Raw genomic sequence first — 14,622 nt, 5'->3', positions numbered from 1 at the left:
CTATTTATTATCCTTTAGTCCAAAAAACAACTTGTTTCGCTTAGTCTAGTATCACTACTGCCTTGTTAACAGTATTTATTGGGCTTTCACAGGGTCTAGAAAAGTATATTAGAATCTTGGAATATCAGAAATATTGTTAGTTGCCGTCTTATTCTCCAAATACCTACTACTACAATTTGGTCCTCTTCGCTAGAATAACTCACTAGGAAATGTAAAAACATTCCTATGATATAAAGGATTATTTTCTCTTACATCATAACTATGTATGAAGTACATGTAAATGGACTAGGAATATTTGTATACAAACATTTTTCACACAGCACCAAAAAGTTTTATAGCACTATTATTTTACCAGTTGAGTTAAATGAAACAAAGAGTAATGCATATGTTTAAAAGTCTTATCATTATAAACCAATAACCATTTCAGCCCATTATGCCGTCTTCAAAAAGGTAATGAAAATAAAATAACAAAATAATCTATTCTAAGCACAATGATCACATTTTTCAGTGTATTTTTAGATATTGAGTCATTTGTCTTAAAACTGTTGCAGAATTTGTTTACTATATTCTTGTAGCAATTTTTCTTATGTATATGTTGTTCCATAGTCACAGTCTATGTAGAATATAATCCTTCATCTTCACTTATCACCTTAAAAATCACACAGGTTTTCCCAAGTGACTTCTTTAATAGTGTAGTTTTAAAATGCTAGAATATTAGGTCTTCAGAATTGGGATGGCTTTTGAAAATCCTGCTTAACCTCCATCTCTGTCTGTACTTAATATAAACATCTTCATTTTTAAAATTTTTTCCATTTTTTCTTTCTTTTTTAAATGTTTATTTTTGAGAGAGAGAGAGAGAGAGAGAGAATGCAAGCAGGGGATGGGCAGAGAGAGGGAGACACAGAATCTGAAGCAGGCTCTAGATTCTGAGCTGTCAGCACAGATCCCAGTGCAGGGCTCAGACTCACAAACTGTGAGATCATGACCTGAGCCGAAGTCGGATACTTAACTGATTCAGCCATCCAGGCGCCCCTTCAATTTTTTAAATTCATAACTATCCCAAACCGAAACAACAGCAACAACAGCAACAAACACAAACAACCACAAATAAAGATTTCTGCCCTCCAACCTATGCCACCACTGGCTGTGCTGGTAGCTCTCTACCTTCCTTTACCACCAATATCATTAAAGACATTGTCTTACTCCCTGCCTTCCCCGCGTCTTAATTACCAAAGCAGTGAACTCTTAGTATTCATTTTAATTGAACTCTCTCTGGCATTTAACACTGCTGATAGGATACAGCTTTCTTTGAATGCACTTTTGCCTCTGAGTTCTGAGGCTCCGTGGATTCTGGTGTTTGCTTTTCTTCTCGATTCATACACGGTCTCTGGATGCATCCTTTTGTCTGGGGCTTACAATAGCAAGCCCTTGGCTACAAGCACGACTAGGTGCTGAGTGGACTTCTACACGTGCTATCCCGCAGGAGTAGCAAATTCATCGCGTACAAAAGTAGATTCATGAGCATATTCAAAGCCACCCCTCTTCCTATGTACTCTTTCCTTTCCCTTTCTTTTATTTCCCGCTTCCAACTATTCTCCAAGTTCTCTGCCCTTTACTTTCAATCTCTTCTTCCATTACTTTTGTTCAAACCCTCACCATCTCCTGTTTGCTACAGTTACCTTCTCTAGCTTTTTTCCTCCCTCTAGGAACCCAGGGCTGCAATCCATTCCCCATGGAGCTGCCCTGATGGGTTTATTAAATCTGTTCCTCTTTTTCTTTTCCTAAAACTCTTCGGTGGGCCTCTAGTGCTGACATGATAAAGTCTGAATTTCTTAGAGTGGCACATGAACTACTGGTTCTCCTAAGCATATCAATCGAGGCTTTTCATTCAAGCAGTTCTCCGTTTCTCTCTGCCCAGGATCTTTTTTTTCACCATTTTTATTACTTTTATAACATTTTGTTTTACTCAAATCAAGGATAATGTACTCCATGAAGTCGTCCCTGATCTATCATCTTGCCACTCCTTTAAAACGTATGATTTGCTCATGTTTGCCATCCCAGGCCAAATTTGTATTATGCTACACATTACACATTAGTGCAGTGCAGTTTTCATGCCTATCTCTCTTCTAGCTCACATATCACCTAAGAGCCTTATCCTTAAGACCTAATATAGCACCTGATATATCCACAGGTATTATAGTTAGTGTTATTTGTAATGAGTAAATGAACTGAGTGCCGTAGACTCTGAGTAGCTGCTTATAGAAGTAAAGGAATCCTGAAAGAACATTATCAGGTTACAGGAAATCCTCCATACTTTTTGGCATAAAATTGTATATTGAATTAAAAAAAAATTTAATGTTTATTGTTGATAGAGCATGAGGAGGAGGGGGCAGAGAGGGAGACACCGAATCCAAAGCAGGCTCCAGGCTCTGAGCTGTCAGCACAGAGCCCGACACGGGGCGTGAACCCACAAACTGTGAGATCATGACCTGAGCTGAAGTCGGAGGCTTAACTGACTGAGCCACCCAGGTGCCCCTTATATATTGAATTTTCTTAAAGTTTTAAACTTACGTTCTTTAATTATGACTAACTCATAAAATAATAATTCTGCATGACAATAATGATTGCCATGATTTTTGTGGTAAAAATTGAATATAGTAAATGCACTAAAATAAAATTTTAAGGAGAAATGTAGCAAATTCCAGATTAAATTCTTTTAGTGAAAATATGTTTTTAGAAACTCTTGATTTGTAAACTTAAACAAGGAGTAGTTTGCACTTGGACATATAACTGTGCTGTATTTGGAGAGACTGGAAAGAGAAAAAAAGAAATCCAGTGAAGTGTCACTGTTGTCTAAGAACAACAAAGGAAAGGTAAAGCCAGACTTTATACAAGTAACACTAATGGATTCTCATATTTTCAGCAGTGGCATAAGAAGGTTAATATTCCTCTCTACCCTCTCATCTCTACCACTTTCTGAGAATCTAGGCATTATGTGAGTACCTGTTTGAGAAAAAAAATTGACAAAAAAAATTTCTAAAGTACTAATGTGTTATTTATACTGCCAAGTCATAAAGGCATATTAGGAAAAGTGTTCCTGAATGTATCCAATATTATTAACACATTTTATCACATTTCACAATTTCTTAGATGCCCCTTTTAAAAAAAATGAACATCTCTGTAATTGGTATGTATCTCACAACCAATGGCTATCACAGATTATTGGCAACGTTTTTGCTTGAGGCACAAAATAATGGTGACTCTTAAAATCAGTGGTGTCTTAATTTCAGGAAATATAGTAGAAATTAGATTGGTGACATAGCAGGTTCAATAATGGATTAAAAAGTTTTAAAAAAGGTAAATTTATATTTATGATATAAAATAAGTGGTTGATTTGGATTTGACAGTTTGAATGGCCCCCCTCCCCCCTGCCAACACACCGTTCTATATAACACAAGAATTACCATTATTTTTACTCTGGTAATAATTAAGCATATGGAAAATCATACTTGTACTTAATGCTACACCTTATTTGACTTGGCATACTACATGCTTAGGTTTGAAATTTTTCTGTTTTTTGAATAATTCAAGTCAAGTTTATTTTAACCTTGGTTAAATAAACTTGTGGTGCTATCAAAAAAGCATAAAAGAAGAGATTCAATTATAATGCAAATTCTTAAAAATAACTGCAAACTTCACTGATCATAGACATTTTTCAAATTTCTCAGCCAAATTACTGAAAAGCATTTTACCAGTTTATCTGAAAATGTGTGGCTGTATGCACACAATAGATGCTACCAGATTTTCTTACCCTAGTAATGGAGATTAATGATGCATGGGCTGGCCTGTTTTTCAGTAAGTAGGAAAAAATCGAAATTCAATGGATATTCCTGCTCTAGTGAATTCCTCACTATAGAAGTGACTCTTACCACCGATTCCAGTACACGTCTCTCTCCTACTCCAATCCAAGGAAGACTATATTTATCAACATATTATTTTCATCTCATCAAAGAATTTTATGTTGGTAACTTTCATAGGTTTTTTAATCTGTATGTTTAAATAAAAATATTTATATGACCAGGATTTGTTTTTCTACAAAATAACGGTATCATAGCAAATAGTGTTTGGATTGGAGATTGCATACCAAATATTTATATTCTATGAGAAGTATTAAAGTTAAAGGTCTTCCAAAAATATTTCCCTAATACTCTGATAAATTATATAATATTTTTATATCATTAATTCCTGTGATTTAAAGATAACCTCTCAGTTCAAATTAGAGAGAAGAAGGAAACATTATCACCTACTAATGTCTTAGCATTGATTATTTTGGAGGAAAGTCATATTGGCAAATGTAAGCTTTAGAAATTAGTGAGTGACATTAGAACATAAAATTTATTCTAGACCAAAGCATGAAGGAAACAGGTGCTGCGCTCATGTTAGAGTAGGAGAAAATGTGCTTACTATACTTCAAAAAAAACATTGCAACTCCTTAACCATGAAGCAATAGTTTTCTGACCCCAAATCTCAAATATTTTATGAACACGTCTCATTCAATCAAGTCCTATATTCTTCATCTTCTGCAACTGACTTTCTAAGCCTTAAAAGCAAAAGTATTCCCAGGGCACCTGGGTGACTCAGTCGGTTGAGCGTCCTACTCTTGATTTTGGTTCAGGTCATGATCTCACAGTTGGTGAGTTTGAGCCCTGCATCTGGCTGTGCACTGACAGTATGGAGCCTGCTTGAGATTCTCTCTCACCATCTCTCTCTGCCCTTCTCCCATTCATGTTCTCTCTAAATAAATAAATAAATACATAAACTTAAAAAAAAAAAAAAAAGCTTTCCCCCACCACAAGAACAACAAGCAGCTCATATTTAGTGACATCCCCTTTCATACACATCTAAGAAAACCATTTTTCCCCTATCATAACAGATGAACAACAGAAGAAACTCTAATCTTGAGGGACCTCCCTCTAGCTCAAACTTGCAAAAATAAAACCTCTTCCATACCAGATCTCTCATTTCCCAGAACCTGTTACAACCCTCCCCATGATATTCTCAGAAATGTTTCTTCTGTTTGAAATATTCTTTCCCTCAACCTACCTTCACTCAACCTTCACAAACCTCCTATCACTTTTAATTTACTAATGTCAGTCCTTCAGACAAGTCTTGACTTTATTCAGAACAGTGCTCCTCATTATGTGTCTTCACCTACTAGATGCTTATTTCTATCATTATATAGTTAAACATCTGTCTTTTCTGCTACAAAGTAAGTTCTATGAGGGTTTCAACACTGGATCTCTCATGACTAGTAAATAATAAGGATTTAACAAATATTTGTGAAATGAATCAATGTGTGTGTGTGTGTGTGTGTGTGTGTGTGTGTGTGTGTGTTTAATCAGAGCATACTATTATCTGTCTCTAGCCACTTTAAATATCTTAGTATACATTCTCTACCAAGGTACCCAGTTAAGCAAAAATATTAATTCTTTGTATTAAAACGAGCCTGTAGCTTTATTTTTATTAAGATAAATGTTTCTCTTATATTTGTTCCATCAGATACGCAATTTATTACAGCACCTGCCTGAAAACCCTGGCATTGCCCTGATGTAGTAAGCCACAGACTTGGGTTTGTTCAGTGAAAGCTGCATATTCTCCATAAATGTCACTATGACTGGATGATAATGACAATTTTTCAACTCACTTTGATGTCTAGGACTTCCTTTACTCAAATTGTTCTTTCCCGTGTAGCTGATGTTTTTTGTTTATATAACCTCGTCTTGCTAGAATCATTTAACCATGCTTCTTCTCTCTTAGTGCTAGCTGTTCTGCTAGTCCTCCCCTGCCCCTGCCAAGTGATTCTAACATTTCTTAAGAATGTTCAATCACAGTTTGCTGATAGTTATATCTTCTCATTTTTAAGTATGTTTTGTGAAAATGTGCTGTGATATTCATGTCATATACAATAAAAATGTTGTAGTTACCGTATTTTTTCTGGATATTTATGAACATTATAGCCACAATTGTTGTTTGTGAGAATTATCGTTAGTACTTCAATGTGACCTTATTTCCTTTGTTCCATTACACCATCACAGCCACCCGATGCTGGGAAGAATAGAAAAATATAATTCCATATCAAGTTATTTGCTCCTTTGTTTGGGTCCTGAAATCATATCCACCGGAGCTAGGGGTGGTGTTTACCTCTAGTAACAATGGCAGTTATAAAGGCTGAGTGTGAGACCATGGCAAAGGGCCAGGAGTTCAGGATAGCTGAACTGTATGGTCCATGGGAAAGAATGGTGGGTAATAGCTAGAAAGTCAGACTGGATTCACAGTATAAATGGCCTTGTATGATGATATTCTGTGAACTTTGATTTGCTGGTGGTGAGTACATTTGAGGCACAAAGTACAAGATCAGATTTGCATTTGCAAAATATCATCGTGTCAGCTTATTACACAACAGAGATAGAAGCATGTTCATTGCTAGACAGGCATATGGTCAAACTGTGCAAAGTTTGTTGTTAATTTCAATATTAGATCCCTTTCAATTCCAGTTGGCAAACAAGAGTGCTGTAGGAGGAGAGCTTGTACAGGGCAAATATTAGTTCTACATTGGCTACTTGTAAGCCAGTTTTGGGGATATTTGAAATTCAAAGATAAAATCAAAGATGAGACCACATGTAAAAATAATTTTTTTATTAATCACCTAGCTCCTAGAGTTTAGTATTGTGGTTAAATGAATTCCTCTTTTTATCCTTTATTTTATCAAGACTCACTGAAAAATAATAGATTTGTTCACATTCTTGTATATGTAAGTGGAACATTCTGAACTGATTCTCATTTTTTATGTTTTAAGATCTTCCTTTGGTATGAGACAATCATTCTAAACATTAATAATTATCTATAATGGAATATAGATGTATACTTTGTAAGTGGGGTCAACACGTTCTGATCTCCGGGACAGACCCCAGCCCACATAAAATAAACCTCTTAGTTTTTAATGGAATGTCCTTAATAGCCTGTGCAATAGTTAAAGAATAAAGAAAAAAGTGACCTTGCATACCAATTTATCTAGAATAGTCTCAGTCTCTACCTGTTGTGTGGGATAATCATCAATAGTGCCTCCTGTCATACTAAAGAAGTATTTTGACCTGAGAGAGAAAATATATACTTATAATTTTAACATCATGGGCAAAGGCAGATGTAAATCTCAGTGTAAATCCGAGCTCTGCTATACACTGTTTGATTTTAGCAAGAAAGCTCGCTTTGGTGTCTCCATCTCTAAAACTAGAGAAAATAAGTTTTAGCTTGCAGAGTTGTGAGACACAAAACGCATAATTGGCTTCATGGGTATGAAACCTATGTAGTCACACAGGGCTCTATGCTAAGATGTGTCCCATGCTTGATTTAATGCTTTATTGGTCTCCTGAAGTGCTCAGGACATTTTCAGCAAGGGGGAGTGTACTTTCATTTTGCTCTGGTCCCCACAGTTTATATTCAGTCCTGATTAAATGAGAAAGATACTAACTTAATCCAAATTTTCTAACTTAATTCTTCCATTCTGGTTAAAGTCCTGATTTCATATCACCAACCAGAAAATCATGTATCACCATTTAAACCAACTGAAATATTAAAAATATCACAGAAGCAGATTATTTTTCATATAAAAGCAAATTTCCATTAAATTATATAATATAGATCCAACAATGTTTATGGCAGAAGGCACTTACCACATATTCAAATGTTGAGAACTTAGCAATAAATTATTAGTATATTTTCATGGGTAATGAAGTAACTTATTGCTTTGCTTTTGGGGCGAGCCGGGAGATTGTTTTGTTCAGTTTACACAAGTTGTTAAAATAATTTTAATATTATAAATGATTCTCCAAAATTATGAAGAGTCCTCTGGCTTTTTACACACATAAATGTCTTTCTACACCTGGATAGTCACCCTGGGACAATGTAAGTATCCTAAGCTCTTTTTCTGTATATAAAGCATAATTAATGCTACCGTTAGTATTTACACTTAAATATTCATAATGATAGCTTTAATTTTTGAGCTCTTATTGTATGCCAGCACCATGCTAAATACTCTACTTGCATTTTCTAGGTATGTTATCAACTCACACATACAAACAAAATATCCTCCTGAGGAGGGTGTTATTATTTTCATTGTAATGATGACTATATTGAATCATGGAGAATAAATAACTTTCCAGAGCCATATGGATAGAATATAGAACTTAATTTTGAAAACAAAATCTCTGAATTTTAAAGCCTGAGCTCTTAGTCAATGTATCAGTGTTTTGCAAGCTGGCATCCAAGAATGTATTCTCAGAAATCCATGATTCTATAATAATTTAAACTGTGTATTCTCTAATAGATAATCTAACTGATAAAAACATATGTGTATTCTGCATCATCTGTGTGGTCTGATACATTTGTCTTTATGCCCCCACAACTATACCTAATTTCTAATAAGCTAAGAAGAAGGAAATGAGACCGGTTTAAAATAGGAATGATTCTTTCCCACTAAGTAAAGGACACGTGGCATCATATTGTACTATACAGATGAAGTTTCTCCACAGTCTAGAGAGGGATGAGGGAGAATTGAATCATCACACAGCCTAGTGTATTTAAAGGCACAGCAAACTCCAAAAGTCTGTACGCTAGCAGCTGGCTCCTTATCCCCATTGCCAAGGGCGACTTAATTTCAGAAAAATGAAATCTTATGCCACATTAGATACATGGTGCTATTTTAAATTGTATTGTTTTAGTAGTTTGATTCCCATATTTTTAAACATGTTTTGGTATCATACGTGTGTACAACTGAAAGCATAAGAACGTATCTATTTTGTGTTAGAATATGCTTAAGTTGCATTAAAATAAAAACAATTTAAATCAATATTAGGAGTTATTAAGTTTTTTTTTTCCTTTTACTTTAAAAAGAACTTGTTGGGGGGCGCCTGGGTGGCGCAGTCGGTTAAGCGTCCGACTTCAGCCAGGTCACGATCTCGCGGTCCGTGAGTTCGAGCCCCGCGTCAGGCTCTGGGCTGATGGCTCGGAGCCTGGTGCCTGTTTCCGATTCTGTGTCTCCCTCTCTCTCTCTGCCCCTCCCCCGTTCATGCTCTGTCTCTCTCTGTCCCAAAAATAAATAAAAAACGTTGGGAAAAAAAAATTAAAAAAAAAAATAAAAAGAAAAAAATAAAAAGAACTTGTTGGAGCTCAGTTGGGTGGCAGTTCTTCATGTGACTGGTTGATTGTTAGCATCACATCATTAGTTTTTATTATTATTTCATACTATGTTGTTATATTGACTGCTCCATTTTGATCATTTTCATTTTCTCATTAGCCTTTTTTCTTTTGCCTTATTTTTGTTAATGTTTAAGCATTTGGAAGTTAAAGCAATTCATTATACTTTAGTTTGCTATATAATTCCTATGATTATTTTCATGAATCATTACTTTAAAAATCTTATTTCTGGAACATAATGATTTGCTTTATTTTCTTGCTAAGATAAACCTTTGAAAAACAGAACTCTCCCTGACCTCTGGTATGGTAATATGAAGCAAGTTATTAGATCTGAAAGAAAACTGAGTTCAATGAATTTCTGAGACATAAGGAATATGTTTGGGAATTTATAAGGACTTGTTTGGTTTTGGAACATTACCACAAACCTTTTTAAAGTAATAAATTAAAATTAAATCTTGAAAAAAAAGCGGAGAATTCTAAGTAGTTAGACACGTCCTCAATTTTTGTTAAATTAAACCAGGAGGGTTAGCAGTGGCATACACTGATTATGAAAATGCCTTAATTTATTTTATTTTTTAAGTTGGGAGAGGTAATCTATTTTTCAAAGGTGCCAGTTTGCTGTAGTTATTGATTAGTGGATTCTACCCATTATATCAGTTTTCAAAGGCAATGTCGTATTTATTTCCCTTTTTGTTACTGAAGTTCTTGGATCAGGAGAAGGCTGACTATGGGAAGGGAAAAGGGTCAAATTCAGAAACAGTTATGAAAAAATCAAATAAGAATCATTCTAAATAAAATTGATCACTCTATTTTTTATACTTTAAAAGAAATAAATTATACATCTAAAGGTAATCAATTAATCAGAGATCTACAAATTAAAAGGCATCCTGAAAATCTTTTGCTTTCATCTTTTTCCATGCTATCCTTTCATCTTAGGGGCGGGAGGACAATACTGAAACTATCGTATATTTCTGTTTATGTACAAGTGTCCTGTCCGTGGACAGTCGTTTCTTCTTTCCATCTATTATTTGAGGGAATGAATCATCCGCAACACACAGCCATTCTGTACATCACTTTTCTGTCAAGCTCTAGTTAAAATAAAATGCATTAACACTTCCATACATTACATTACTTGAAAATGATAATACCTTCTATTAAACTGTACTTCCATATTCTGTTTTACCTGCAGCTGAATGTGGTGCATCTGCAACAAATAATGAAGGGATTTTGCTCTCTCCAAATTATCCACTCAACTATGAAAACAACCACGAATGCATTTATAGTATTCAGGTTCAAGCAGGAAAGGGGATCAATATTTCAGCCAGAACATTTCATTTAGCACAAGGAGATGTTCTTAAGGTAGGTGAACTCAACTTATATTTAGATCATTTTTAGTCATTAAGTATACATTAATATGTATATATATGTGAATATTGGTATAATTACCCATAAGTTGATTCTGCCATTCATAGATTTAAATTAGACATTATCTTCCATTTTCCTATTATCATTTTCATTGAGGTAAGTGTTATGCTTCCAATGTTTATTTATAATACATACACCTTTACTTTATGATACATAAATTTTAATGTTTCAGTAACACCAAAATAAGGACATTTTCATGTCAAATATCTTATATTCAACAAAAAAAATTATATAGATAGATAGATAGATATAAAACATAATATGGGAATGGTCATTTCTTTAAGATATATAATGATGATTTATTTTTCTTTGGTGTCTATAAAGTAACTTGGTTATCTCTGTTGACACATGGATAGTTTTTGCCTTTATGACTACAAAAATTTTATATCTAATAGGTACATAAAAATAATGACTTACTATCTATAAATTACTTAAGAAAAGTATATTTTGTTAATAATAAACTTTTAGAGTGAAATGTATTAATTTATTTTAAAAAGTTGAAATAGCCAAATACCCTATTTTTAAAAGATACAATTTTAGGAAAATATTTCCATACTTGCTGATTCATATATCGCAAAGTAAATGCTTTGTAAATATAATTTATATTCAGAAGTAGGATAACAACAAACACTTCTATAAAATCACATTTAAATTTTTTTTTTAAATAATTGCATACATGTTTCTTCATTGTCAAGATTCCCTTACCTGGTAAGAAATTCAACATAATTCTGTTTTCACAGATTTTAAAAAATAAATAAATAACATCTCAGGTTGGCAGGGGTAGGGGATTCTTGTTTAAGCAGTGATTTTAAGACTGTTGATTATTTTTTTCTCTTAAAAAATATAACTGTGATGACAATCGATGGTTTTCTAATACAGACAGCACTATGTGCTTGTAAGATCTGTATGGACATGGGAAATTTCTCTACAGTACGCCTAGATGCATACAGCTTTACCATTCATTTAAGGCCATTCCTATTTTTTACACTTTTCCCCAACAGGCAACAGAAATTGACTTTATAATCTCTTCAACCTCTTTTATGTTTATGGTTTGGATTCTCCTGCTAAAATAAGTTTTATTTGCTAAATTAAAGTCAACATCGAGATTAATGGGATGCCTAAATGTAGAACTGATTTTCCTTTTTACAGGCTAAGTATGGGAAAAATAAGTCATTGATCAGAGGTATATGGCTAGCCACTAACCTGTATCACACAAGCAACAATGATAAACATATATTTATAAGTTCACAGCTAAGAAGTGCTTCCTCACGCCTCCCACTATCCTTCCTCAAATATTTCTTTGCTCTCTGTGATGCTTGAAAAGTAGCCGGTACTTTTCCGTACCGAATGATGTTTATTAATTGGAAAATTCATTTGGGATAGCAGGTGATGGCTTAAGAAAAATGGCCCTAATGTGTTCATCTGAGTGATTTCTGACTAATCTCCTATTTATTTGGAATAAGGTTACATTCACTTGTTACCCATGGACAACTAGTTCAAAGTAATCCCATGGACAACTAGTTCAAAGATACCTACTACACAGGCACAGTTAGGCACGCACAGGCAGACACATGCACCCTCCAAAGGATGGATGATTCATTCTCGAAGACTGAGGAGCCCAAAGTCCTCTCAGGATGCAGGGTCATTTGCCTCCCTGCAAACCAGTCCATGAGAGTCCATCCCCATTCCAGCACTTTCCAACATGACACCTAGTGCAGTCAGCTCTTCCTCCATTCAGACTAGGAAAGAAGAAATAAGTAAAACAAACAGCCCATCATAGAAAACAAACAAACAAACATTGTTTTTCTTTATATGGGAGAACTGGCTATATTCTTTGGAATAACATTCTCTTGTAGTCTTTATATGAGTATAATGTTTAGAAAAGTTTTTTTTTTCTGGTTTCGTTTACTGTATAGTATCACTGTATTGAATTCTGACTAAAACTATAACAGCGACAACAATAAAAACATGAGTGTGTATTGAATTTATCTATAGCTACACACACACACACACACACACACACACACACACACACACACACACTTTCCTCTCTGAGAGTGCACCATCCAGACTGATGCTCACCTATCTACGCACTCTCTTTTCCCCTACCTCTTCTTACCATAAACTACTTTACTTATTTATAACCAAACAAATAGTTACGTCAAATGTAGACGATCATGTGACTCCTCTAGGTAGTTTATTTCTGACACGACTACCAAATTTTCTAATTCAGTAGATCTGGGGAAAACTCTTTCAGTTCCTCTGTACCTGGAATTGTGGATTTTTATAAAGTTCCTCAGATTATCTGATAACCATAAGGTTTGGGAATTATGAATATATCCTTCCTTGGTTCTATTGCTTTCAATGGGCAAGAATACTGAACTTCTCAAACCTTCACTCAAATATGTAGCTTAATTAATTCTTTCAATTAACATTTATAGGAGATGTTTATTACATGTTCCCTCTAAACAATCAACAATAAACAGTTCCCACTGTCAGGCTGATAAGACAAAGCTGAATTGCAATCAGAAGTACTACGTCCGTTTTGTTGTTGTAATGTTTATTTCCAGAAAAAGATTGAGCACTATGTTCTGATAAGGGGATAAAACAGGGACAAAATTCAAGACAATATTGTTACCTCAGTATTGTGTAGTTTAAAAATTTATATATTATGTCAAATTCGACAGAATGGATAATTATGGAGAAGAGCCAGTAAAATACCTTAAAATTGGTTTTGAGAGTCTGAAAGAATGGGTTAAGAGAACTGATGTCCTATTTATGAGAAGCTAGATAGTTAAAGGACTTGATTAATCACACTAATAACATTCTTTTAGAAGTATGATAAGAACATTATTAAAATGCTGTTTTTCCAAGATGTATTATTTTCAAGCTTATTTTCTAACCCATGTGCTAGTCTTTGGGGTTACTACTTGTGAGAACCTATTGGTAAATTTTTAGAAATTTTGTGAACTGGTTGTTAAGCATGGCCATTATTAAAAATTAAATTAAATTAGATTACAATTAGATTACAATTAAGTTATATTAAAAACAAAAGTAACAAATACAACTTTCATTTCCTAATTATTTTACTACTTTTATTATTATGTGTTTTGTTTTAGGTTAGTTACATATATTGTATCTCTTTGGTGAATATACTATGTGAGGGTGCCTGCCCATCCTTTCCCAACTCTGTACAGAGATATCACATCAACAGCTTGATATTGGCAATACTAGGAATAGTTACACTGCAGAAATGGACAAACATTATAGGTCTTGACTTGATCTATTGCTCTGCTCATAGTCTATACTAAAGTGAGAATAGGTTGTGTCTGGAGCCATTCTATTGTAAATAATGCAAAAAATATGGAGAAATCATATTTTCTAGAATTAAAAAAACAATTATTTAATTTAGCTGAGAAGTTGCTCCGATCATTTACAAATACGAGTTTCTGATATAACGTTGTTTTTGCATTGCTTTACTCTGATCTTATTAACATAAAAAAATCAAGCAATATTCATTTAGGAACCACTTTTGTTTGTCAGTTCCAATTATAAGTTGCTGATAAAAAATTTGGCAAAAAAAACACCAAAAGCATTCTGTAAGATTCAATTAGCTCTATGGAATTTACAGTAATGAATATTGTATATTTTATTACCATTTGTAAGTTGCATGCTGTAACATCCCTTAAATCAGGGATTCACAAACGACAGTCACTTGGTCAAATTGTGCTTGCCACCCATCTCTATAAATAAAATTTTACCCGGAGAAAGCCATGTTTATTCATTTACATATTCCATGGCTATTTTTGTACTTCAATGGCAGTATTGAGTAGTTATCCCCCCCATCTAAAATATTTTCTAATTCTTTTTAGAAAAAATTTGTCAACCTCTCTTTATATTAGTATACGTTATTAAAAGAACATATGGGTGGATATATTTATTCAC

At 34.0% G+C, this 14,622-nt stretch overlaps 1 protein-coding gene across 3 annotated transcripts in view; it reads left to right on the top strand.

The window, feature by feature from the left end:
- Nucleotides 1-14,622, top strand: part of CSMD3 (CUB and Sushi multiple domains 3) — a 1,242,212-nt gene that overhangs the window by 891,606 nt on the left and 335,984 nt on the right. For all 3 annotated transcript variants that reach the window (XM_042973241.1, XM_042973240.1, XM_042973239.1), the window contains one exon: nucleotides 10,442-10,611. In XM_042973241.1, the coding sequence (XP_042829175.1) occupies nucleotides 10,442-10,611 (170 nt within the window). The remainder of the gene's footprint in view (nucleotides 1-10,441; nucleotides 10,612-14,622) is intronic.

Source organism: Panthera tigris, chromosome F2 (genome assembly GCF_018350195.1).
Source record: "Panthera tigris isolate Pti1 chromosome F2, P.tigris_Pti1_mat1.1, whole genome shotgun sequence".
NCBI lineage: Eukaryota > Metazoa > Chordata > Mammalia > Carnivora > Felidae > Panthera > Panthera tigris.
Note: the sequence above shows the minus strand (reverse complement) of the source record. Positions and strands in the feature narration are given on the sequence as shown.